The sequence below is a fragment of the Chionomys nivalis genome, chromosome 11 (assembly GCF_950005125.1).
Source record: "Chionomys nivalis chromosome 11, mChiNiv1.1, whole genome shotgun sequence".
NCBI lineage: Eukaryota > Metazoa > Chordata > Mammalia > Rodentia > Cricetidae > Chionomys > Chionomys nivalis.
Window position 1 is genome coordinate 16622540 of NC_080096.1, and position 26036 is coordinate 16648575.

The 26036-nt window shown below is 45.9% G+C and overlaps 1 protein-coding gene across 2 annotated transcripts; it reads left to right on the top strand.

The window, feature by feature from the left end:
- The first annotated feature begins 5965 nt into the window (after window positions 1-5965).
- Window positions 5966-24574, top strand: Eloa (elongin A). Of its 2 annotated transcripts, none has more exons than XM_057784939.1 (11): window positions 5966-6107; window positions 12737-12793; window positions 14164-14270; window positions 15630-16830; window positions 17442-17556; window positions 17770-17925; window positions 18027-18124; window positions 19576-19756; window positions 20228-20339; window positions 21104-21285; window positions 22187-24574. In XM_057784939.1, exons 1-11 carry the CDS (start codon window positions 6033-6035, stop codon window positions 22246-22248), a joined length of 2346 nt encoding a protein of 781 aa, XP_057640922.1. In that variant the 5' UTR covers window positions 5966-6032; the 3' UTR covers window positions 22249-24574. The 2 variants fall into 2 exon arrangements, with proteins under 2 accessions (XP_057640922.1, XP_057640923.1); XM_057784940.1 differs by having other exon boundaries at window positions 5967-6107; window positions 15630-16821.
- Window positions 24575-26036: the final 1462 nt, after the last annotated feature.

Below are 26036 nucleotides of genomic sequence, written 5' to 3' on the forward strand. Positions count from 1 at the left end.
TAAGATTGTCCTCACGCATAGGACAATAACAACCAAATAAGGGAAGTAGAAAAGGGAACTAGCTGGTAGCTAGTTCTTGTAGGTGTTGGGGAAGTGTCTAGAGAAAGGGTCTTGGAACTTTTAACGAGCAAGGCTGTGAATTTGACAAGCAATTGCATAGAAATTATCCTAACAGGAGGCTGACACAGAGTATCACAGGTCACAGATGGCCTCTCTCCCAAAGTCAGTCAGGATGTGAAACTCTGTTGGGGTGAAATGTTCACAGCTGGAGCTCTGGGCTTCAGCCTCAGCTTTCCCACCATTTGACCAAGTCTTGGTTTATTCCCTCTTTCTGGAACATAAGGGTAGCAGTACCCACCTAAGGTGAGCAACATTTAAAGAACTACTTCTGCTAACAGAGTTGAATCTTCCATTTGGGTTGTTCCCATGGCTGGCCTCTGTCACTCTAAGTCAGAGGGGCACTTATCTGGGGGAAGAGGTCTGATAGCATTCTTTCCCCCCAAACCATATGCCTGTCTTTGGCAACTCAGCTCCCTGGAATGGCCTCTGTTTGGGTGTGTGCAAGTCTCTGTCTTTTGGGTACAATGTAACTTCTCTAGAGAGAAAGTTCCTGGGGGACTGTAGGTGGTCATGCTGAGTTGAACACAGTTGTTCCATGTGGCTAATTTGCATCTGTGCTCAGAAACCTGGTTTGTGTCTTCAAGGTAGAACTCTGCCTCACAAGCCCTGTCCTTACTGTCTGGGTGTGTCTGTGGGCATTTTGAGCATGGTGGAGTGGTATGCTGGAGCATTTGTTTTGTGCTGGGGTTTGAGGTGGGAAGTCCTTCTGTATATGTGTTACTTTTATTGGTTGATGAATATAGTTGTTTTGGCCAATGTCTTAGCAGAGTAAAGCCAGGTGGGAAATCTGAACAAAGATATACAGAGAGAGAGTAGGGAGAGTCAAGGAGACACCATTTAACAGCTGAAGGAGAAAGAACCAGAACATTACCTGTAAGCTACAGCCTTGTGGTGATACATAGATGAATAGAAATGAGTTAATTTAAGATGTAAGAGCTAGCTAGGAATATGCCTAAGCCATTGGCCAAGCAGTGTTGTAATTAATATGGTTTTTGTGTGTGATTATTCAGGTCTGGGCAGCCGGGAAACCAACAGGTAGTCTCCGTCTACTGGGATTCACAGGAGCAGGGTGTCCATATCCTTCCCTACCTTCATCCAGGGTCTTATGCATCCAGTCCTTTTGTAGCTGCTTCTGTCCAGTCTGCAGTGACCTTCTGCTCACAGTTCAAGCTCTTTCTTCTAAGAGCTATGGCTATGGTCCCACTCTTGACCGCCAGGCAGAGTTGGGCTCCCTTCCTTGTTCATATTCAATCACACGCTCACTCACTCATCCATTAGCAATGTTTTTCCTTGCCCGTCAAGTACTTGGGAAACACTCTAGCACTGATCTACAGCCCCAGCCCTCCCACAGCTCCCAGATCACTGGAGGAGAGGAGGTTTAAGCAGACAGCTAATTCCATCTTGAACCTGCTCAGTACTAGGGGTGTGGAGGGGCATCAATGAAATGAATGAATTAATAAATGAATGGATGAATGTGAAGCAAAAACTCACAAAAGCCTAATAACCAATTTATTAAGGGGTGCAATGAAAAGACAAACTCACAGATACAGAGCAGATCAGATTCAACTGCCTGCATTCAACTGCTCTGCCCAGCAGCAGGCACCGAGAGCAGGAGAGAGAGCAAGAGAACCCTCCTATCAGACACATACGCAGACAAGACCACGCCCTAGGGCTCATAACCCCCAAAAGTCATTGGCTAAAGGGATCAAAATTCCACAACATGAATGAATGGTCAAATGACTTCTTCCCAATAAGCTTCTCAGGCAACAAATAGCTTCTCAAGCAAAGTAGCTTAAGGTTAGTGAGCTTGAGTTTAGCACACAATGTAATCTCAGGAGGCAGAGGCAGGAGGATAACTGAAAATAAGAGGTCAACATATGCTATGTGGTAAATTTCAGAACCACCAAGACTGCAGAGGGTCACGGTGTCTCAAGAAACAAAACACATGGGGCTGGAGAGATGGCTCAGTGGTTAAGAGCATTTCCTGTTCTTCCAAAGGTCCTGAGTTCAATTCCCAGCAACCACATGGTGGCTCACAACCATCTGTAATAAGGTCTGGTGTCCTCTTGCGGCCTGCAGGCATACACACAGACAGAATACTCTATAGATAAGAAAGAAAGAAAGAAAGAAAGAAAGAAAGAAAGAAAGCTAAAAAAAAGAAACAAAACACAAAAGCAGGGGCTGGAGAGATGGCTCAGTGGTTAAGAGCAGTGACTGCTCTTCCAGAGGACCCGGGTTCAATTCCCAGCACCCACATGGCAGCTCACAGCTGTCTGAAGATCCAGTTGTAAGGGATCTGAAACCTTCACACCAATGCACATAAAATAAAAAGGTTAAAACACAAAAGCAGTCAAGCTACTTCGTTTACCTTTTGGTTGTGTCCTTTACCAAACTGATGGTCATTCTTTAGCCTCTCCCAGCAGTAGATGCCCCATCCCTGAAATTCCTCAAGTCATGCTGGGAGGGAGAGATGAAGTAGCCGAGAGCTGGGCTACCAGACATTCAGCCAATAGCAGTTGTTCCTATCTGCTTCAGCCAGGCTTTCAGGGGCAGGCTCTTCCCCTTGCTGAGGCATCACTGTGGTCCTCAACCCAGTCAGTAAGTATCTGTCTACCAGCTATAGAGCCCAGAGATGCTCCCTGGGTTTACATAAAGAAAAGAATCAAAATAAATTAAGACAAAGAGCTAAGGGAAGCTTGTAGGCTTTCCTGGATACAATGTGTATAAACACAGGACATTTTAAAGTATTGAATTATTTTTGTTATTCTTTGAGTGATGGAAGCATGAGTACTAAAGCCAGGCCTCCTACAAGCTAAGCAAACATTGTATCAACGAGCAGAAGCGGCTTCCTTTCCATCTTTCCATCTTTTCTGTTTTTACAGGGTTTTTTTTTTTTTTTTTTTTTTTTTTTTTTTTTTTGTGTGTGTGTGTTTATTGGTTTGTTTTGTTTTGAGGCAGGGTCTCTCGATGAAGTCCTGGCTATCCTGGAACTCCCTGTGTAGACCAGGCTGGTCTAGAACTCAGAGATCCGCCTGTCTCTGCCTCCTGAGTGCTGGGATTAAAAGTGTATGCCACCACAGCTTCAGAGTAACTTTTTTTTAAAGTGGGGGAGAGGGCAGGGCTACAGATTCTTAGTGGACTGTGTAGACAGATTTTTTCTTTGGGCCTCCAGTTCAGAAAAAAAAAATGACATGGAGACTTATTACTAATTATGAAAGCTTGGCCTATAGCTTAGGCTTGTCTTTGATGGGGTCCGGTGCTAGCCCAGACCATAAATTATTTCTCTACCAGACCCCAACATAAACAATCTCTCTCTGGACCAGTGTGGAGGAGACAGGAATAAAGACACAACACACAATCATCTGTAATGAGATCTGGTGCTCTTCTGGCTTGTAGGCATAGAAACCTGAGCCTATGAAGAAAACAGTGGCCACAGATACGTGAAACAAGCTGGAGGAATTCATGTGCTGTTTTACTGCAGAATTCAGTTCAGTATTCCTCTTCAAACAGTGTCTTTTCCCAACTATTGCTTCTTCCTTTTTTTTTCTTTTCTGTTTTGCATTTATTTATTTATTTTGAGCAGAGTTTCTCTGTGTAGCCTTGACTGTCCTGGAACTCTGCAGATCTGTAGACCAAGTTGGACTTGAACTCACAGAGATCCCCCTGACTCTGCCTCTAGAGTGCTGGGACTAAAGATGTGTGCCACCACCCCCAGGCTCCTTTCTTTTCTTTCTTTCTTTTTTTTTTCTTTTCGAGACAGGGTTTCTCTGTGGTTTTGGAGCCTGTCCTGGAACTAGCTCTTGTAGACCAGGCTGGTCTTGAACTCACAGAGATCTGCCTGCCTCTGCCTCCCGAGTGCTGGGATTAAAGGTGTGCACCACCACCACCTGGCTCTTATATTTTTTTTATAAATTATTGTTTTTTACTTTATTTTTATTTCATATGCACTGGTGTTTTACCTGCATGTATGTCTATGTGAGGTTGTTGGATCCTCTGAAACTGGAGTTACAGTGAGCTGCCATGTGCATGCTGGGAATTGATCCTGGGTCCTCTGGAAGAGAAGTCAGTGCTCTTAACCAATGAGTCAGCACTCCAGCCTTCTTATTCTTTATATAATATATATATATATATAGAGAGAGAGAGAGAGAGAGAGAGAGAGGGAGAGAGAGAGAGAGAGAGAGAGATATGCATGTGCCATGATGAGTGTACAGAGGTCAGAAGACAACCAACTCTCTCCCTACCTCATTATGGTCCCAAGAATCAAACTCAGTTCATCAGCTGGTTGTCTGGCTAGCTCTTTACCCACTGAGCCATCTCCCTGGCCCCCATGTTCAAGTGTTCACTTTTGGACTGGATGTGATATTGCATGCCTTTAATCTCACGAGGCAGAGCCGGGCGGTGGTGGCGCACGCCTTTAATCCCAGCACTTGGGAGGCAGAGGCAGGCGGATCTCTGTGAGTTCGAGACCAGCCTGGTCTACAAGAGCTAGTTCCAGGACAGGCTCCAAAACCACAGAGAAACCCTGTCTCGAAAAACCGAAAAAAAAAAAAAAAAAACAAAGAAACAAAGAAAAATCTCACGAGGCAGAGGCAGGTAGATGTCTGGGAGTTGGAGGCAGGCCAAGGCTTCATAGCTAGCCCCAGGCCATGTGTGGATGTGTTCATGCAAGTCCAAGTGTCCTCTGAGACTAGAAGCATAGGACCCTCTGGAACGGGAGTTAACAAGCAGTTGTGAGCTGCCCTAAGATGGACTGAACTCAGGTCCCCTGTAAGTGCACTAGGTGCTCTTAATTGCTGAGCCATCTCTTCAACCCCCTCTTTCTTTTTTTGACATAGGGTCTCATGTAGTCCAGGCTGGCTTTTAATTTATTATGTAGGTTGATCTTAAATGCCTACTCCTGGACCTAAGTGAGTGCTGGGGTTACCAGTCAGAACCACCACACCTTGCCTGATGCTTTTCCAAAGTTGCTGTATGCTGATTGCTTAACACAGGAATCACAAATCTAGTTAAGTGGGAGAAGCAATGTCAGGGTTTTCCTAAGGACCAGAAGCCATTGTGGACTCAGCACCTGCAGCTCAGGTTGTCACTGCCTCAAACCTGTGTTCTTTATTCTCACCATCCAAGCAAGTTCAGGTGATGCCTCTTCCTGAGCGAGTGGTGGAGCTCAGGGCCGGAGAGGTCTGAGGAGATACCTCCAGAACCAGAAACCCCCACTTAGCATTGGCTGTCCCAGCATAAGAATGGCACTTGAACAGCTAGAAAACAGGGCTGCTTCCTGCTGTCGAAGACAAGATGCTTGATAGATAATGTATTTTTTGTTATTTTTGCTTCCAGTGTTTCAAACTGCCTTAAAACCAGTCTGCGTTGCTCTTTACCAAAATTACAATACCGTTAAGTTACTTTAAATTTTTTAATTGTGTGGGTGTGTGTCACAGCTTTTAGGTGGAAGTCAGATAATTTACAGGAGTCTGTTCTCTCCTTCCATTCCAAGGGTCCCGGGATGGGACCCCGGAGCCAAGCACTGACACCACCGTCAGGTGTAAATGAGGGTGTGGCTCGCGGCAGGACCGGGAGGGCTCTGCGCTGGAAGAAAGGCCGGAGTTAGGCTGGCGGATTTCAGCGTCTGTGCCCGGGTGCAAGGCCCGGGGGCGTGGCTGGCGGCGTGGCTCTGGGCTGGGCGTGTCGGGGGCGTGGCCTGCTGCCGGGGTCGAGCAGGGCGGATCACGGAGAACCTGTGGGCGTGGTCTGGCGCGGGGGCAGGTCCTCAGGCCGTCCCCACACGCCCCCCAGCGGAGGCCCGGAAGGGACCATTCGCGCTTCCGTCTCCGCCGGGGCCGCACGGAGGGCGGAGTTGCGGCCCGAGGACGCGACGCGAGCCCAGTTCCGGCGAGGAGGCCGCGCCAGTGACAGCGATGGCGGCGGAGTCGGCGCTCCAAGTTGTGGAGAAGCTGCAGGCGCGCCTGGCCACGAACCCCGACCCTAAGAAGGTGAGCGGCGGGCGGGCCGGAGGCGCGGGCGGGCGTTGGGATGGGCGCGGGCCCGGTAACGGTCGCGGGCCGGGTGAGCCTGGGTCCTCGTTGGACCCGGAGCCAGGCCCAGCGGAGCGGCGCGGGTTAGCGGAGAGTTCGCAGCCGGCGGGCGCGTCCCGGCTGGGTGCTGAGGACTCGAGGGGGCACGGGCGGCCTGGCCTGGCGGCTTTCCCGGGGCTCGGGCAGCCGCGCCAGCTGTTTCCCCGTCCCAGCCGAGCGACGCTGTCCGTCTGGCTGGGGTCCTGTGGCTCCGCCGTTCAGCGGCGCGAGGACCCCCGCTCTCCTCTCTGTCCTTTAACCGAGAAAACGAGGAAAGCCTTGGGTTTTCGAGCTCTGCTCCTGGGCCAGGCGTGAGAGTATTACACGGCTCTGACTTACGGAAAGGTGGGAGCCGCCAGCCCGGAGAAACCACGTTTAATTGCACTTAACTACTTTGTTGCTTCTGTTAGAAACTATTACTTTAAATACATTGTTTCCACTCCTGGTCTCCCGGTGACTCGGCTTCTCCGGGGTCTAGGAGACGATATGATGGGCGTTAGAATAGTGATCATTGAAGTCTCTGGATGAACATACCGAAGGGTGTGACATTGCTTGTCAGCATTTTCGCCTGGACCCGTGGTTCCTAAAAGGTGAATTCTTCAGCGAACTGAGTGGACGAGGAAGAAGTGGAGGGAGGCAGCGGGCTTCTAAGTGCAATCTAGGTTCCCATTCAGCACTAGGTCTGGACTTTAGGGGAGGTCTTTGCTCCGCCTGTCTCTATTTTCTTCCTGAAATGCCAGGGGGACCCAAGTGCTCTGTGTTAATCACCGTCTTTCAGAATTTCCAGTCAAGGACCCCATTTACTCTTCTTGTTCCTAGCGGGTCCCAGAGAGGTTTTTCCATTTTTTGAAGGTTGCTACCTTTCACCACCAGGCCACTTTCTTTCTTTTCTTTTCTTCTTTTTTTTCTTTTTCTTTCTCGAGACAGGGTTTCTCAGTAGCTATGGAGCCAGTCCTGAAACTCACTCTGTAGACCAAGTTGGTCTCAAACTCACAGAGATCCGCCTGCCTCTGCCTCTGAGTGCTGAGATTAAAGGCGTGCACCACCATCGCCTGGCCTACTCCATTCATTCGGTTCGGAAATATACTTCTTCAGGAAGCTGTGTTCTAAATTAGTGAAAACTTAATGTTTTCTATTGTCTTTTGTCTCACTTTCTATGGAGGCTTTGGTACGTTCAGTCAAACATTTACAGTTTCTTTTTACAATAATCCTCTGTGGACATCTAATGGTCATTATTTTCAAGTACCAGTACACTGTAATATTTGTCAGTGACCTTAAAGTAACCATCCTCATTTGGGCATTTTCCCATTAGATTAAAAAAAAAAAAACCGACTCCTTATACTATCTATAGGGTTCCCCCCCATTAGAATTTAAATTTTGAAATGATCTTTCTAGTTGTGCTTGAAATTTCGAGTTAGGGAAAGTTTAAGTAGGTTTTCTTGCCTGGTGGTGGTGGCACACGCCTTTAATCCCAGCACTCCGGAGGCAGAGGCAGATGGATCTCTGAATTTGAGGCCAGCCTGGTCTACAGAGTGAGTTCCAAGACAGGCTCCAAGGCTACAAAGAAACCCTGTCTTGAAAAACCAAAAAAAAAAAAAAAGTTTTCTTGAACTACTAGGAATGTTTTTCAAAAGGTATTTGGTGTTTTTGTTGCTGTCATTTGGTGGCGGTTCTGCGGTGCTGGCATCTGCGCCCAGGGACTTGTGCGCTGACACTAACAGACAAGTGTCCACTACTGAAAGCCCCATCTGACTTTTCTTTTCCTAGATAGAAAATTACCTTGGGGCTGGGGGTAACTACTTGGGCTCCTGGGTTCTGTACCCACTGGGGAGGGAGAACTGAATGTGTCACCAAGAGAGCAGCACTAGGAAGGTGAGGAAAGAGGAAAATATTGAGACCGCTTTGCAAAGGGTCTGATTGTTGACATTCAGAAACAAGCGAAGTGCAGAGGGAAAATTGCAAGCTGGCGTACTGGCTTTCCAGACTCTTTTAACACAGCAAGCTCTCACAGGTACTGGAAACTGTGAGATGATTATAGAGTAGGACCGAATTCGCAACCAAATCATCCAGACCATCATTAGCCAAGGCTGAGTCCACACCCGTGTTTCTGGGACTCCTACTATTGGACTTTGGTGTTTTAAATGTAAATATAAATATCTGTCCACTCTACATTCACCCAAGGTGTAGGCTCACTTGATAAAGAAGGTGCTAGGAGAGACAATTAGCTTTTTTTATTACTTTGGGATCAGAAATGATTTTCGTGTTTGATAAAGTTAGCAGTCTTCTGTTCAGTTTTCAGTGTGAAACTATGAAGCTCACAGATTGGTAGATAGAGAACTAGAGGTCACTGTTGAGAACCTCATTGGCTTTAAGGATGGAAGCAGTGGGCAGGAGGCCCAGATCCCTCAGCTTGCTGCTGTACAGATTTTTGATATTTCTCAATCATCTGTTATCAGTTCTGGCTAGCTCTATAGATGCTACTTGGTTGACAACACAAGTTTCATCTACTTGGGAATACCCATAGTGCTTTCCCCTTGTTAGTGCTTCAGTCTTTCTTGGAATTTACTAAAAACTGGAGATGGTGAAGTTCTTTTACATTGGACCAAATCAGCTTGAAAGTCTCAGGAGTTTTCATTTTGTCTGCTAGCCCCAAGGCAAGAGACAGGCAACTCTCACTTTACCAGTTAGTGCTAAGCCTTGAGATGAACACATCCTCTGTGACTTCTGGCTCCACCCTTCTATGTTGACTGTGTAGAGGTCCTATAACTCTGTGTCCTTGTGACCGCCTCTGCCTTGTGGACTGTAAGCTGTCACTGTGAGCATGGTACTGAAGAAGAGTGCCTGCTTTCTTCTTTCATTTTAAGTGCTCAGTGCATGAGTTAGATATATGCTCCCTTTTTATCTTAGGTGTTTCATGGCTCGCTAGGCAAGCTTTGAAATCTCACTGGGCCTAGCTTCAATATGGATAAAATAGGAGAATAATACCCACTAGACAGGGTCAAATGAGACAAACTTAGCATGATACCGGTACACTGTGAATGGTATATAAATGTTCCCCTTCTAGGGATTCACATTAGAGAAGAACCACCTGTCTTAACTCTTTTCAATAATTTCAGATTTCACTTTCAGGAAATGTGAATTGACTTTAACCTTTGCACTTTATGTGACAAGAAATGCCCGTACGCTCTTTCCTGAGTTGGACCATGGAGGAGTTGGAGTTTGAGTACAGTTTTTACTCCATTAAGTTTCATACTCCCAAGATACACACAGGGCCTCTTATTCCCAGTCAAACAAGATTGTCACCTGTGATCCAATTGTTCTGCCTAGAGACCATGTTAAGTAATTATGGAAGTAGAATGACCAGAAAAACATACTTGCTGCCCCACCTTGTAGTGATACGGCATACCAATTACAGCCTGAACTTCAAAGAAGAAAGAAAATGTCTTGCTGTCTGTTATTTAAATGTAAAGGCAGCTAGTTATCGATTTTTCTGTTTTAGCTTCTTAAAAGTGTTTTTTTTATTTTTTATGTGTATTAGTTTCAGATGTGTGCCTGATGCCTATGGAGGCCTATAGAGGGCATTGAATCCTCTGGAACTTGAGTTAGAAACAGTTGTGAGCCACCATATGGGTTCTGGGAATTGGTCCCAGGTCCTCTGAAAGAGTAGCCAGTGCTTTTAGCTCTGGGGCCATCTCTTAAACCCTGTTTGACTTTTTTAAAATTAAAATTGTTCTAGTTCCAGGACAGGCTCCAAAACCACAGAGAAACCCTGTCTCGAAAAACCAAAAAAAAAAAAAAAAAAAAAATTAAAATTGTTAGCTGGGCGGTGGTGGCGCACACCTTTAATCCCGGCACTCGGGAAGCAGAGGCAGGCGGATCTCTGTGAGTTCGAGACCAGCCTGGTCTACAAGCGCTGGTTCCAGGACAGGCTCCAAAACCACAGAGAAACCCTGTCTTGAAAAACCAAAAATAAAAATTGTTAGGCACATATGTGTATATCTGCATGTTCGTTTGTACACATGCATGTGGGTAGAAAGCCAGAGGAGGGCAACAGGTGCCCTAAGGCTGGAGTAACAGGTGGCTATGAACTGCCAGATGGTTCTGGGAACTGAGCTTGGATTCTCTGGAAGAGCAAGTGTTTTTAACCACTGCCCTGTCTCTCATGTCCCGTGTTTTGGCTTTTTGAGTGAGGGTTTGCTATGTAACTGGCCTGGTATTCAAATGTAGCCCAGGCTAACATCCAACTCTAGGTGCTGGAATCATAAGGGTGTACTGCTGCAGCTGGCTCAGTTATCAGCAGTTCTACACTGCTTGTACTTTGCTACACTCCCGGTATGGAAAGTGTTTATATTCTTAGAAAAAGGCTTGGGCAATCCTGACTTTCGTAGAAATAAAGTAAGTAGGAATTGACTGAGCAGTGTCTGGTCCAGGATCAAGAGTAGGACATGGAAAGAGCTGTTGGTTGATGAATGAAATGATTAGAGGTGGACATGTTTAATTTTATAGTGTTGCAGACACCATGACTAAGCACATGGTTTGTCCCAGTGAATCGTCACAGCCTGTGCAGCAGACGGAGAATCCAGTTTTGATTTGTAGATGAAGTAACTAAGGTTCAGGGAGGTTACTGACTTGCACAAAATCAGACAAGAGATCAGCTAAGACAACCTGCCTCTGATTCCATCTTGAGCTTTGTCCTACCAGTTTTGACCTTGTTTTAGAGACTTTAGAAAGGAAATGGGCAAACCCAGATCTTTCTGATCTACCCAGGCATGTTTGATCATCATTAGCAATAAAGCTCTGACTCCAGCAACCCGAGATTGATCTTGGCTTCCCATTTGTGTTGAAAACACTTGTGCTAGCACTGCGCTCTTGAGGAGGCCTGTAGGTAGGACTCTGTTCCTGTGGAGTCCTTGTTCTGCTTCCCTATCAAGTTCTGGGTCATTTCCTTAATCTTTCACAGTCCTCTGCAAAGTAATAGTTGCTGGTGGCTTTATTTGGTTGTTTTCGTGGGGAGGGGTGGGATCATTCTCTGAAACCCAGGTGACCTTTGAATTCATGGTGATCCTCCTGCCTCAGTTTCCTAAATGCTGGGATTATAGACATGAATCATCATACCAGGCCAGTTAGCAAGGGTTTAAAATTTTTGTTTTATGTGTATGGGTGTTGTGCTTGCATGAATGTCTGTGTACTTCATGCATGTCTGCTGCTCTTGGAGACCAGAAGAAGGTATTGGATCCCCTGGAACTGGAGTTACAGATGAGATCATTTGAACTGCCATGTGGGTACTGAGAATCAAACCCAGGTCCTCGGGAAGAGCAGCCAGTGCTCTTAACCATTGAGCCATCTCTCCATTCCCAGTTAGTGAGTTTTAATTCTCTTCTCTGCCTCTTTCTTTCCTTGGAGAAGGAAAGCAGTTGAAACTACACACTCTAGCTAGGTCTAGTAGCAAGATTCCTGTAATCCCTATCAAAAAACTAAGGCAGGAAGCTCAGAAGTCAAGACCATACCTGAGCAAGCTAGTGAGACATTGTCTCTAAAAGTGGAGAGAAGGCTGGGTGATAAAGCACTTGTCAACATGGGTAAACAAATAAATAGGTTCAATTTCTAGTATTATAATCAACTGAAAACCACAGAAGAAGACTCATTTGGTAGCATGCTTACTTCAGAAGCATTAGGGTTTGAGTTCAATCACCTGTATCCATGTAAAAATGCTGGGCCTGGTGTTGCGCTCTTATAATTTGAGTGTTGGAGAGGCAGAGACAGGAACCTGGGGATTCATGGATCAGTGAGCCTAGCCTAATTGGTGATAGACCTGGTATCAAAGGAGGTAGGCAGTGATTGCTTGATTTTTGACACAGGGTTCCTGTGTAGACCAGGTTGACCACTGCTTCTCAACTATTGCTATAATTAAAGGTATGTATTACCATGCCCAGCTTGGTAATTTTTAAGGTTGTTCTCTGACCTCCACAGATATACACATATGTGCTTGAACACACACACACACACACACTTATTTGTTTTTAGACAGATTTTCTCTGTGTAGCTCTGGCTGTCCTGGAACTCATTCTGTAGACCAGGCTGGCCTTGAACTCACAGAGATCTGCCAGACTCTGCCTCCTGAGTGCCAGGATTAAAGGTGTGTGCCATCACTACTCAGCAAAAAAAAAATCTTTTTTTTTTTTTGGTTTTTTGAGGCAGGGTTTCTCTGTAGCTTTGGTGCCTGTCCCGGAACTAGCTCTTGTAGACCAGGTTGGCCTCGAACTCAGAGATCCGCCTGCCTCTGCCTCCCAAGTGCTGGGATTAAAGGCGTGCGCCACCACCGCCCGGCTTCTATTTTTTTTTTTTTTTTAAAAAAGCACAGACTCTAAAACCATAGACGAAAGTTACTTTGTTCCACTTGTGTCTTACACTTGTAAGATCATACACCCATAGTTGTTACTATAAAGGGCATAGCACCAAGCAAACGTTTCACCATCAGATAGTCTCATCTGCTCCAGAGAAGACTGTTATGACTATAGAAATTAATATTTGTTTTATTCTCTTTGCAGCTCTTGAAATATTTGAAGAAACTTTCCATCTTGCCTATCACAGTAGACATTCTTGTGGTAAGACTTTTGTAACTGTAAATATTACCTGACTATATTGCAAATGTTTCTCACTAGAGAAGGGTAGAGGGAGACTCCGAGGATAGGCTTTACAAGCTAAAGAAGCGAAACACAAAACACTGTACACTGTCTGAGTCTGTTCTTATGAGATGTCCGGAATAGGCAATGGCAAAGTCAGAAAGTGGGTAAAGTACGTGGTTGTTAGGGGCTGGGGGAGTTGGGAGGAACAGCGCTTCTTTTTGTGCTCTGGAGTTAGGTGATGGTAATTATTGCTCAGTATGAGGAATGTTCTAGAAATCACTATGTACTTTAAGATGGTGAATTTTATGTCATGTGTTAAGGTGGACAGGTGTGCTGTAGAACAAGCCCAGGGTGTTACAGATGATAGAAAAGTGTTCTCAGCTGAGCTACACTTCCATTTCTGTTATATGAATTTTAGTCCAAAATTTAAAAATTTATTCTTTTACTTTGTACCTGAGTAACTTTGAGTATTATGTGTTTAAATGCCCAAAGTGGCCACAGGACCTCAGATTGACTGGAACTAAAGTTACAGGCATTTAATTGTGAGCTACCTACTATGGGTGCTGATTGAATTCCTGTTTTCGGCAAGAGCAGTAATTGCTCTTAACTGCAAAGCCATCACTCTAGCCTTCAGTTCAGAATTTAGATAGATGAGGTGCATGGGTGGTTAAGAGTGCTTACTAAGGAACCAAGTATGGTGGCACTCGCCTTTAATCCCAGCACTGGGGAAACAGAGGCAGGAGGATCTCTGTGAGTTCAAGGCCAGCCTGATCTACAGAGAGAGTTACAAGATAGCCAGGGCTACACACAGAGAAAACCTGTCTTGAAAAACAAAAACAAAACAAAACATAAAAAGAACATTGGCTTTGATATCTACTACTCCTAAATTCTAGTCCAACTTCTAGGCAGGCATGGTTGCGTGTGCCTTTGTAGTTGAATCTAGCCTGGTGTACAGAGTGAAACCCTGTCTTTAAGAAGAAAATCAAATCTAACTCTGGCTGGGCCTCTGTACAGTGAGGCTGATTCCTTCCTACCTCTAGGGCTGTGATGAACACTGACTCATATGGGGCATGCAGGATCTTAAGTCCAGGGTCCACCACCTCCCCTCCTTGTTACATTGTTACTGTTCTGGGATGTTTTGATGACACACTTCTCTAACCCTGTGAGCTTTATTACTTAGAATCAGATCTTTGGGCATAGGCAACAAAGTAATTTAGTATAAGGCTTAGAAGGCATCTTAATAGTGAAGTATTTGCTTGTTCCTTTTCTCAAAGGGGAGGCCTTATTTCTTAAAAAAAATATACCCTTAGTTTCAGAACCCTCAATCAATTCCTTTGTTAAATTTGTAGGAGACTGGGGTAGGGAAAACAGTAAACAGCTTTCGAAAGCATGAACAAGTGGGGAACTTTGCCAGAGACTTGGTGGCCCAATGGAAGAAGTTGGTTCCTGTAGAGCGGTAAGAATGTTTCTTCTTTGCTTGTTCTGCTTCTTATATCAAATAACTATAATGCTTCAAGTATAAAAATAACCCGTAATTATTGTAGGCTATTGTAGAATATACAATAAAATATTAACAATCAAAATGGCTCATGCCTTTAATCCCAGCACTTAAGAGACAGGCAATCTGAGTTACAGGACAGCCAGGGATACACAGAGAAACCCTGTTTCAAAAGACAAAACAAACAAAACAACAACAACAAAAAACGAATCAAAATTCCTTAGGGACCAAGGAGATGGCCCTGTGGGTCACCTGCCACCTACTACCAACCTGAGCTTGATCCTTGGTACCTATATGGTGAAAGGAGAGGTCTGGGTCCCAAAGGTTATCCTCGGATCTCCAGATGTGCACAGGGCATGCTACCTATCAAATAAGAAGTAAAAATGGAATCACATATTTTTTTTCTTACAATGTTTTTGCTTTTGTTTTTTAAGACTGAGTCTCTATGACCCTGGTGGAACTCTGTAGGCCAGGCTGGCCTTGACTTCAGATCTGCTTGCCTCTCTGAGTGCTGGGATCAAAGGCATGCACCATCATGCCTGGGTATACAGTTCTTTTTTAATGATAAACATTAACATTTTGTTGGGTATTTTTTGTTTTGTTTGAGGATTTGGTGCTGTGGATTGAGTCCAGGGTCTCTCACATACTAAGCACGTTATCTTACCCTTTGGTTGTTCTTTCTGTTTATTATGGGGGGGCGGGGTGGGTATATGCTCTAGCTTTTGAGAGTCAGTTCTTTTCTGCCACCATGAGATTGGACACAGGTCACCAGGCTTGCATGACAAGTATTTTCGCCTGTTGAGCTGTCAGGCTGACCTTAATATCTTTCTTTAGACAGGATCTCATTTTGTGACTCAATCTAGCCTAAAACATACTATGGAACAGGATGACCTTGAACATCTGATTCCTCAGCAGTCCTATCTTAGTCTCATTGATCCTGGGGTTATAGGTATGAGCTACCACTATTGGCCTGGCTTTTGTTATTTTATTTTGTGGTGAGCTGGTCTCTCCTTTTTTTGTTTTTGTTTTTGTTTTTTGAGACAGGTTTTTCTGTATAGTCCTGGCTGCCCTAGAAATCACTCTGTAGGCCAGGCTGACCTCTGCCTCCCTGAGTGCTGGGGTTAAAGGCACGTGCCACCACCACCTGGCTGAGCCAGTTCCTTGTAGCAGAGGATGGCCTTGAACTTCTGATCCTCCTGTCCTCACCTCCCAAATATTAGGATTATAGATTTACCCTCCATGTTTAACGTCAGGGTCTGTGATTTTATCTAGAGAGGCTTATGCTGAGATTTCCTTCTGCTTTTGCTTTTATCTTAGAAACAGTGAAGCTGAGGATCAGGACTTGGAGAAGAGCAGTTCCCGAAAGCGCCCCCGAGATGCTCTTCAGAGGGTGGAGGAAGTGGAGGGGGACTACCAGGAGAGTTGGAAAGCCTCTGGCAGCCGGTCCTACAGTCCTGAGCACAGGCAGAAAAAACACAAGAAACTCTCTGAGCCTGAAAGGCCTCACAAAGTGGCTCACAGTCACGAGAGGAGGGATGAAAGAAAGAGGTGTCACAGAGTGTCACCACCATATTCTTCAGACCCTGAGTCTTCTGACTATGGCCATGTTCAATCCCCCCCACCTTCCAGTCCACATCAAATGTACACCGACCACTATAGGTCGACAGAGGAGGACCATGAGCCCATCATTTCACATCAGAAGCCTGGAAAAGTCCACAGTAATACCTTTCAGGACAGACTAGGAGTTAGTCAAGAACGACACTTGGCTGAGCACCAGGGGAAAGGGGCTGTAAGCCAAAACAAGGAGCACAAACCTTCTCACAAGGAGAAACGGCCTGTGGATGCCAGGGGTGATGAGAAGAGCTCTGCCCTGGGCAGAGAGAAATCATCACACAAGGCCTCTTCCAAAGAGGAGAACCGAAGGCTGCTCTCAGGGGACAGTGCCAAGGGGAAGCCGCCCTCTAGTGTTGCCAAGAAAGAGAAAGACAGAGAGAGCAACAGTCTCAAGAAGAAGTTTTCACCTGCCTCAGAGGCTATTTCAGAAAACCACTTTAGAAAGCCCAAACACAAGGACTCTGATAAGAGCAAGGCAGACAGGAACAAGCTGAGTGCAGACGGCTTAGACTCGGGGCGGGGGACAGGGGATCTGCTGCTCAAAGCAAAAGAGAAAGCTCCCAACAGCCTGAAGACTCCAGAGGGAAAAGGAAGATCTAACTCGGATCGAAAGTCACCAGCCTCGCTCCCTAAAGTAGAGGAGCCGGAGGTGGATGACGAGTTTGAGCAGCCCACCATGTCCTTTGAGTCATACCTCAGCTATGACCAGCCTCGCAAGAAAAAGAAGAAGGTTGTGAAACCCTCAACCACAGCACTTGGAGAAAAAGGACTTAAAAAAAAGGACTCCAAAAGCGTTAGTAAAAACTTGAACTCAGTTCAGAAATTGCCCAAGGTCAATGAAAACAAGTCTGAGAAGTCCCAGCCAGTGGGAGCTGAGCCCACCAGGTCTCGAAAGGTAAGAAAGGTAATTGTCGCCACCCAGCGCCTAGCCTGCTGAGTGCACAGAGCCACTGCCATGCTGCCTGGCTTGCTGGCATTTGGCCAAGTGAGTTTCGAGTGGTAGGAATATGTTCTGGGCCTCACTAGTTGCTAGCATGGATGCTACCCAAGACTTATTGTGGGCTGGGGAGGTAGGTAGCTCAGTAGTACAGGGCTCGCCAAGAGTGTGGGGTCCTACATTTACTTCTTAGCACCTCAAAAAAATTTTCTTCAAGGACTAGTTATTGTCTTATCTACATTTTATCGTTTACTTATTTATTTGGGTGGGGGTGAGCTTGAGATAGGTTTTGCCTGTGTAGCCCTGACTGTCCTAGATCTTGCTCTGTAGGCCAGGCTGGCTTCGAACTCACAGAAATCACCTGCCTCTGCCTCCCGAGTGCTGGGATTAAAGGCATGCACTACCACCACCCAGTTATACATTTATTTCTTGACCTAGATTTGTCATTCATGACTTCTATCCCCCTCTAGCCTGGATCTATCTCTATCTGCCTGTGCAATATGCTTGGTTAACTCAGGGATTAGCGCAGGGAAGAACATTGTGCTTACAGGATCAGCTCCACGCTCTGTCTCTTGCAGGCCCCTACTGATGTGCTGCCAGCGTTGCCAGACATCCCCTTACCTGCCTTACAAAGCAACTACCGTCCCCTTCCTTCCCTCGAGTTGATTTCTTCCTTCCAGCCAAAGCGAAAAGGTAATTTTGGAATCTTTACATTTATTTATTTACTTAATATTTTAAATGAGTCTCACTGTGTAGCCTTGACTGGCCTATAAATCACTTTGTAGTCAAGGATGTAGGAGCTCTTGGGATTAGAGTCACAGAAAGTAGTGAGCTGCCATGTGGGTTCAGAGTCTTCACCATGTGACTTAGACTTTTTGTGACTTGCTGGTTTTTCTCTTTCGACAGCATTCTCTTCACCCCAGGAAGAAGAAGAAGCTGGATTCACAGGACGCAGAATGAATTCTAAGATGCAGGTGTATTCAGGTTCCAAGTGTGCCTATCTCCCCAAAATGATGACCTTGCACCAGCAGTGTATCCGGGTGCTTAAGAACAACATCGACTGTGAGTCTCCACCTCTCAAGTCATTACCACACTGGGGCTTTGTCACCGGTGAGCTTGGCTGCCATTCAGCACTCACCTTGTCACCTTTGGTTCCTCTGCAGCTATCTATGAAGTGGGAGGAGTCCCCTATTCTGTTCTTGAACCCGTCCTGGAGAGGTGTACACCTGATCAGCTCTATCGCATAGAGGAATGCAATCATGTGAGTGTCCTGAGTGGGAGCAGGGCAGCTTCCTGGCTGAGTTTCCACAAGCAGTTTTGTCTCTGGTCTGATGTGGCTGAAGGGCAGGTCAGAGGGCAGATCACTAGATCACTGTTCTGGGCATGTTTGGTTTGCATCTGGGCCTTTAGATAAGCATGCTCTTTGCCTACTCCTGGGATCCTTCTTTGGTTTGTTTTTTTTGAGACAAGGTCTGGTTGCTCTGAACTTAATATGTAGACCAAGCTGGCCTCACAGAGATCCTCCTGCCCCTGTCTCTCGAGTGTTAAAATTAAAGGTGTGTGTCCCTATGCCCACCTCATTTAAAAAAAAAAAAAATTTAGTGTGTGTACATGTATTGTCTGTATGGAGAGGTCAAAGGACAGCTTTGTGGAGCTGCTTCTCTTCTGTCTTTACATGGGTTTGAGAACCAGACTTAGGTCAACAGGCTTGTATGGCAAGTTCCTTTCCTTTACCTATGAGACTTTTTGTTTGTTTGTTGTTTTTTTTTGGGGGGGGGGACACAGTTTCTCTGTAGCTTTGGAGCCTGTCCTGAAACACACTCTTGTAGACCAGACTGGCCTCGGGCTCACAGAGATCCTCTTGCTTCTGCCTCCAGGGTGCTGGGATTAAAGGCATGCGCCACCACCACCCAGGCTCTCTGGGGATCTTAAGCAGGGGGCTGGGATTCAAACACAGGGAAAAACACTTTCAAGGCGTCCCTTGACTTTTTCTAGTCATGAACGTAAATGGGAAATTCTGGCAACAAAACATCTGGGATCCAGGGCGATTTGTTTAGTGTTGACACTTGTGTGTCTAGTAAAAGTGACAGCCCATGCTAGACATTTGGAATCTTCTAGAATCCTTCCTAGAAGGCAGATACACTCATCTGATCTCACTATTCAAGACCTCCAAGGTAGCCCTCTTGCATGGCAGTTCGGTATATTGCTGGCAAACCTTTGACTTTACCGCAGCGCTGTTGTTACCGATTTCTGAAGAAAAAGACTAGTGTTGGTAGCTATCTTGTTAGCTCTCCATTTGCAATGCCATAGAGCAGTGATTCTCAACTTGTGGATCATGAGTCCTTTGAGGGTCTTATAGTGGATATCCTGCATATCAGATGTTTATATTCTGATTCATAACAGTAGCAAAATTACAGTTATGAAGTAGCAATGAAATAATGTTATGATTGGGAGTCTCTACAATATGTGGAACTGTATTAAGGGTTGAAGTATTAGAAAGGTTGAGAACCACAGTTCTAGGGTGATTAGCATAGTGCCTACAACTTACCTATATGTTTAATTTGGTGAGTTGCCTTTTTTTTAGAATTGTGGTACTATAATACTATTGTTTAGATCCCCCTCCCCCCAACTGTTAGGCAGTGGGTCATGCCTAAGCAGAAGGGAGAGAACCAGGGGCACTTATATCGAAATGATGTCCTGGCCTGATTGCAGGTATTAATTGAGGAAACAGATCAGTTATGGAAAGTTCACTGTCACCGAGACTTTAAGGAGGAACGACCAGAAGAGTACGAGTCCTGGCGGGAGATGTACTTGCGGCTTCAGGATGCCAGAGAGCAGCGGCTGCGCCTGCTCACCAACAACATCCGGTCTGCACATGCCAATAAGCCGAAAGGTAAAAGAAGTGGGAGCTGTGCAAGGGCAGCCAGCTGGGTGCTTGAGTCAGCAGCGGAGTCTCGGTGGCCCTGGTGGAGATGGGCTACCGTCCTCGAAGTGTCTCTTTGCACGTGGGCAGGCAAGGTTTTTCTTCTGCCACAGGCTGCTCCCAGACAGTCTTGGCTTGATTGAGCCCTAGTTTGGGGCTTTCAAAAGTTGTAGATTGTTGGGGCTGGAGAGATGGCTCAGAGGTTAAGAGCACTGACTGCTCTTCCAGAGGTCCTGAGTTCAATTCCCAGCAACCACATGGTGGCTCACAACCATCTGTAATGAGATCTGGTGCCCTCTTCTGGCCTGCAACCATACATGCAAGCAGAACACTGTATATGTAATAAATAAATAAATCTTTAAAAAAAAAAAGTTGTAGATTGTTAAATTGGCAGCAGTACCTTTGTTTAAGAAGTAAATATTGATGTTGTATTTCTCCTAGGACGACAAGCAAAGATGGCTTTTGTCAACTCTGTGGCCAAACCACCTCGAGATGTCCGACGAAGGCAGGAGAAGTTTGGAACTGGAGGAGCAGCTGTCCCTGAGAAAGTCAGGCAAGATCTCTGCTACTGCATGGTCATTTCCTGAAGGAGACCTGGGGGACAGGAAGTGACTTATTTTGGGGGTAGAGACCAGCAGAACGTGCTCTGGAGTGCTTACCGGGTCTGTACTCCACCTTTTGCCCCTCAGTGTCTGGGCCTGCTGCCTGGATAGATTATTTCTGCTTCTTGGTCAGGGACACAGGTCAGTTTCGTGGAGAACAGGACCTGGTTCAAGGAAGTGTACCTCTGCTTTCATTTTTCTCATTTAAACAAAACTATTTCTAGGGTTGAGGAGATCGCTCAGCCGATGAAGTACTTGAGGTCTGAGTTTGATCCCCAGCACCCATGCTGACAGACAGATGGGACGATGTGTACCTGTGATCCCAGTGCTGGGAGTGGATCACTGGCCTGCCAGCCTAGCCTGTGCAGTCAGCTCTAGGTCTCACAACCAAGTGACTCCTAAGGAACGACACCCAGGCTTCACTTCTGGCCTCCACGTGAGCACAGTTTACACACACAGCAAAACAAAATAAATTTCTAGGGTGACTAGATGATTCTAGGCCACGTCAGCATCTTTGAATTATAGACTAACAATTAATTTAACATCCAGAGTTTAGCTGAGACTGTCATTCTCACTGATGGGCTCAACAGTTGCCTCTGAACCTTCACCAGAACTCAGTGTATCAGGCCTACCGCTCAGAGCCTCACCAGGCTCACCCAGAACAGCTGTTTCAGATCACGTGCTCCCAGCTAAGCAACTTTGTTCTGTGTTACAGGATTAAGCCAGCACCATATACAACAGGAAGCAGCCATGTTGCTGCTAGCAACAGCAGCAGCAGCAGCTTCCACTCCAGCCCCGAGGAGCTGGCCTTTGATGGGCCCAGTACCAGCAGTGCCCACTTAGCTCCAGTGGCTAGCAGTTCTGTTTCCTATGATCCTAGGAAGCCAGCTGTGAAGAGTAAGCAACTTTGATGGGAGCAGGGCTGTGGGTGGGTGGGGATCCTGGCGCAGCTGTCAACTTGGCATAGGTCACTAGCCAAGGGCAGGCTGGCCATCCTCAGGTGTTTTGAATTTAGCTCATCTGAATCTTGTTGGGAAGCTGTGGGGGAGGTTAGGGGAGGTTTGTGTATTATTTACTGGTTTGAGTGTTTATGTTGCAATGTTAAATCGTGGGACTATGGCCCCTATAGTCAGCAAAGACTCCTGATTTGACACAGCCACCATGTACACATCAGCTGATCTTCGAGAGCTGTGATGTTAAGGATGGTGGTGGTTCTGTACTTGCAGGGTCGTGGCAAGGAACTGCCTCGTGATTTCTATTGCAGTGCTAGCAGATAGTTCCTGTTTGTGTCCATGTCTATGTCCACGTGCTTATGCATGTGTGTACGTGTGTGCATGCGTTCATTCATGCGTGTGTGTGTGTGTGTGGTCGCAGCAAGGATCTGCCTCATGATGTGATTTTTTATGGCAGCACTAGCAGATTGTGTGTGTGTGTGTGTGGTCGCAGCAAGGATCTGCCTCATGATGTGATTTTTATGGCAGCACTAGCAGATTGTGTCCATCTGTGTGTGTGTGTGTGTGTGTGTGTGTGTGGTCACAGCAAGGATCTGCCTCATGATGTGGTTTCTATGGCAGCACTAGCAGATTGTGTCCATCCGTGTGTGTGTGTGTGTGGTCACAGCAAGGATCTGCCTCATGATGTGTTTTCTATGGCAGCACTAGCAGATGGTTCGTGTCCATGTATGTGGGGAGGGTACACAGCCAGGGGAGCAAACTCAGTCTGGCATTTGCTGTAAACCACAGTGGTACATTTCTGTGCTACCACCCATCTGAAACAACTGCCTCCTTTTCCTTCACAGAAATTGCCCCAATGATGGCTAAGACAATTAAAGCTTTCAAGAACAGATTCTCCCGACGATAAATAGGACTTGCCTTGGAGGTGGAGTCTGGGAAGCAGAAGTACAGGGATGGTAGGGACAGGAGAAGAGGATGTCCACAGAAGACCCATATCTTTTGCTTTGTGGAACTTTTGGCCTCTGACTCCTGCACAGTTGCAGGTATCTTCCTGTGTGCCACAACCCTGCACCCTGCCTGGAGCACACTTCAGATTTCTGAAGACAGTGTGAAGCCTCAGTCTTACTGAGGACTTTAAGGTCAATTATACTTTTATTGCTAATTAGCATCTTTGTAAACTATAAGACATAGTTTTAATTAATAAATATTGCCCCCAGATGTATTTATAGTACCCCCAGGGTTTTTTGTTTTGTTTTGTTTTTCTTTACTTATTTTTTTTTTTTTAATTTTCTTTTTTCTCTTTTTCCCCCTCTATTGTATATTTAGCATTTTATTTTCCAGGTCTTTTATTAAAGTTAGATGAGTCTAGCAAAAGCCAGTCTTGTTCTAGGTCAGGTCTTTTGAGTAGACACTGGTCCAAAAGGTTGTCCCCAGAGCTTGTGTGTCATTTCAAACGCAAATATGGATGGGGCCAGGAGTTAGGAAGTGCTGGACTGCCTGTCCTCCAGGGGAGCCTTGACATAGTAACTGTTCAGAGGATCCTCACTCTGAGACCATCAAGAGTTCTGGGCAGAGGTCTTTCTTTCCTGTCCTTCAGTAGTGTTTGCTAAGGAAGGTTGTTTGCAGAGTCTAGAGTTCTTCCGTCTTCTGCAAATCACGCTCCTCCCTGTTATAAGGCTCACTGGAGGACAGAGCCTTGGGTCAAATTTGCAAAGGACCTCAGCAGTTTTAGGATTTCGAGTTTCTGGTTCAGTAGTTTAGCCCCCTCCCCCCCCAACCCCTTATTTTTCCTTTCCTTACACCACCAGGAAATACAGACATGGCAGGGCTTTTGTAGCTCTGAATGTGGGTTTTGGGGTTCTGAAAAGCCAGCACTTTACTCTCTTGTTCTCTATGAATTTCTACTAGGAGTGAATTATTTGAAACATTGTAGTGCTCTGTTGGAAACTGTTTTGTTTTAAAGGAAAGATCATGAGACTGGAAGAGCACAGCAGGTTGCTGTGTCGGACAGAGATCTTGCTGGGAAGCCCTCCCTCTACCTTCTGAGTGAGGGCCAGAGTTAGGAGGAAAGGGCCGCCTTTGGGAGGGGCTGGACTATACACACGGAGTCAGGGAAACCTGGTCCCAGCTAGCCAGCCAGTTCTGAAGGGAGGGAAGCTCTTTCCAGTTGACATGGAGGCAAGATCAGAACTAAGAGGGCAGTACCAGCTCCTTCCTTGCAGTCAGAAAGTATGGAGTTAGTAAGACTCGCTTGGTTATAAGCCAAGTGGAAAAAGCTGTGAAGTTGGGGGACAGATTGCTGACCTGTGCCATCACTCCTGACTACATTGTTTTAACCACCCTGCAGACCTCAGGCTAATGAAGACTCCAAGGCAGCACAGGAAACCTGCATTGCCACGCAGGATGCCTGTTGCCATGGGACATAAGTATTGCTGTATTTGGGATTGAGTAAAGCATGTTTCTCTGGATTGCTTATTTCACATACCACCTCTCTCTTAGCCTGACCTCGAATCTACCATCAGGTCTCTGACCTGAAATCAAGGGGATGTTTGCACCAGGAGCCAGGCACCTGGTGCTCAGAATAGCCCCTCTGGGTGTTGACCACCTCAGATCTGCCTTAGCTCTGTTTCTGAGACTTCCCATTGCCGTCTTTCCTGTTCTAGATTCAGTTGTGTATGATTTATTTCCCCTTCTTTGGAGTGCATAGGCCTAGGGTAAGAAAGGGCACAGATTTGTCTATCTCCGGTGTCAGATTTCTGATGCAGCCAGTTTGCTTAGAGCCAGATCTTCCACCTTTTCAAGAGTGTCTGTGTCAGGGATATGATTGGTGAGAATGGTGAGGGGACCCAGGGAGCCAACTGTCTCCACAACCCCTCACCAGTGTACACAATAGCCACAAAGCAGACACACAGTGATGTTCACCTTTTAGTTGCATTTGTGAAAATTTGTGCAATTTTTTTCTGTGCTACACTACATACTACAAATCACAAATGACAGATTAGCCCTTTGCGATCCTTGGTGTAACAAGGGGTTCTCAGGGGCTTTCTTTCTCTTTTTTGGAGGCAGGAGGGGCAGGAGTGAGCATCATCCTGCTCTTCATTTGTATTTCGGTCCCAAAATGTAAATACAATTTTCTATGTTACTTTTTTGTGGTAACTACAAGATGAATATTTTAATTAGATAAGTTATACAAAAAAGAAAAACTCAAGTCTAAATAAAAAACAAGAATTCTACCTGCTGAGCCTTCTTCATTTTATCAGGGAAGAGATATCGATCATAAGATGCCTGCTTCTTTTTTTTTTTTTTTTTTTTTTTTTTTTTTTTTTTTTTTTTTGGTTTTTCGAGACAGGGTTTCTCTGTGGTTTTGGAGCCTGTCCTGGAACTAGCTCTTGTAGACCAGGCTGGTCTCGAACTCACAGAGATCCGCCTGCCTCTGCCTCCCAAGTGCTGGGATTAAAGGCGTGCGCCACCACCGCCCGGCAGATGCCTGCTTCTTTAATTTTGGGGGCTATGCTTACACTGATGGGGCTGCCTCAGTGCCTGTGAGAGCCTCATATTTATGCTATTCAACTGAGCAGGGAAGGGGGTTATGCTATACAGCTGAGCAGGGAGGCCGAACTTAACAGTGTGCATCTGAACTAGGGGGCAGTTTTAGCTAATCTCAGTGGAGCAGTCTTAAGGTAGCAAGCATCTTTAGGGGGTGAGGGGTGCTAAGGTGGACATTTTCTGTATATAGTCAACATTCACACTAGGACCAAAGGAAGACTGTCATCCTCTGAGCCTCAGCTGGGAAAGCCTTTGCCATCTTTATGATTCTGATGCATTGGAGTCCTTGGCGTGGCCTTGCCAGTGTCAAGTAATGCACATTCACTCAGGATTTCCCTCGCTCCCTATAGGCCTAGTCTTAAAGGATTCAGGACCAGAGAGGAGTTTCAGAGACAACCTTGGCATCAAATATGTAAAGAGCACTTGGTAAGGGCTGGTGCTCTCTGTGCTTAAAGGCCTGAGGCTGAGCTAGTAACGCCACGATATTGTTAGGAACTGTGATTCAGAGATGGAGTCATAATATAGCCATGTTGAATAGCTTCAAGGGACAGAAAAGTATTTGAAACCCAGGTTCCCTGACTACAAGCTTTGAGTCCTTCTGGCTCTTAGTCTCCCAAGAGTGTAAAGGGTAGGTCTTACATTTTCCCTTGGCATCCTGAGATCTAAAAGAACTTGGTAAGAACCTGCTGTGTCGGCTCTAGTTGAGCTGCACAAGTTGTAGCATTTCTTAGAGGGACCAAGGGCTTTACTTGACTCACCCTGCGTGTATCCACTGGACCAGACCCTACATCAAACTGGGATCTCACAGCTACCCAGTTCTGTAGCCATCCTCTCCTAAAAATGGCATTTTTGGCCCTTAGCCTAGACTTCCCTTTCCTCCCCACTTTGCTTTACTAGATCTAGTTGTCAGTGTTAGGGAAATCCAGTACCTATATTAGATCTTGCTGATTGGGCTGGAGAGGTGGCTCAGAGGTGTGTGGGCATACATGCCAGAACACTGCCTATATAATAGATAAATAAATCTAAAAAAAAAAAGGATCTTGCTGATTATGCCAGGCCCCTCTTGGTCCTGATACTCTGTTCTCACATACATCCTAGGGAGTCAGTCATAGTTCTGTTTTATTTGTATTTGTTGGTAGACTGTGAGGC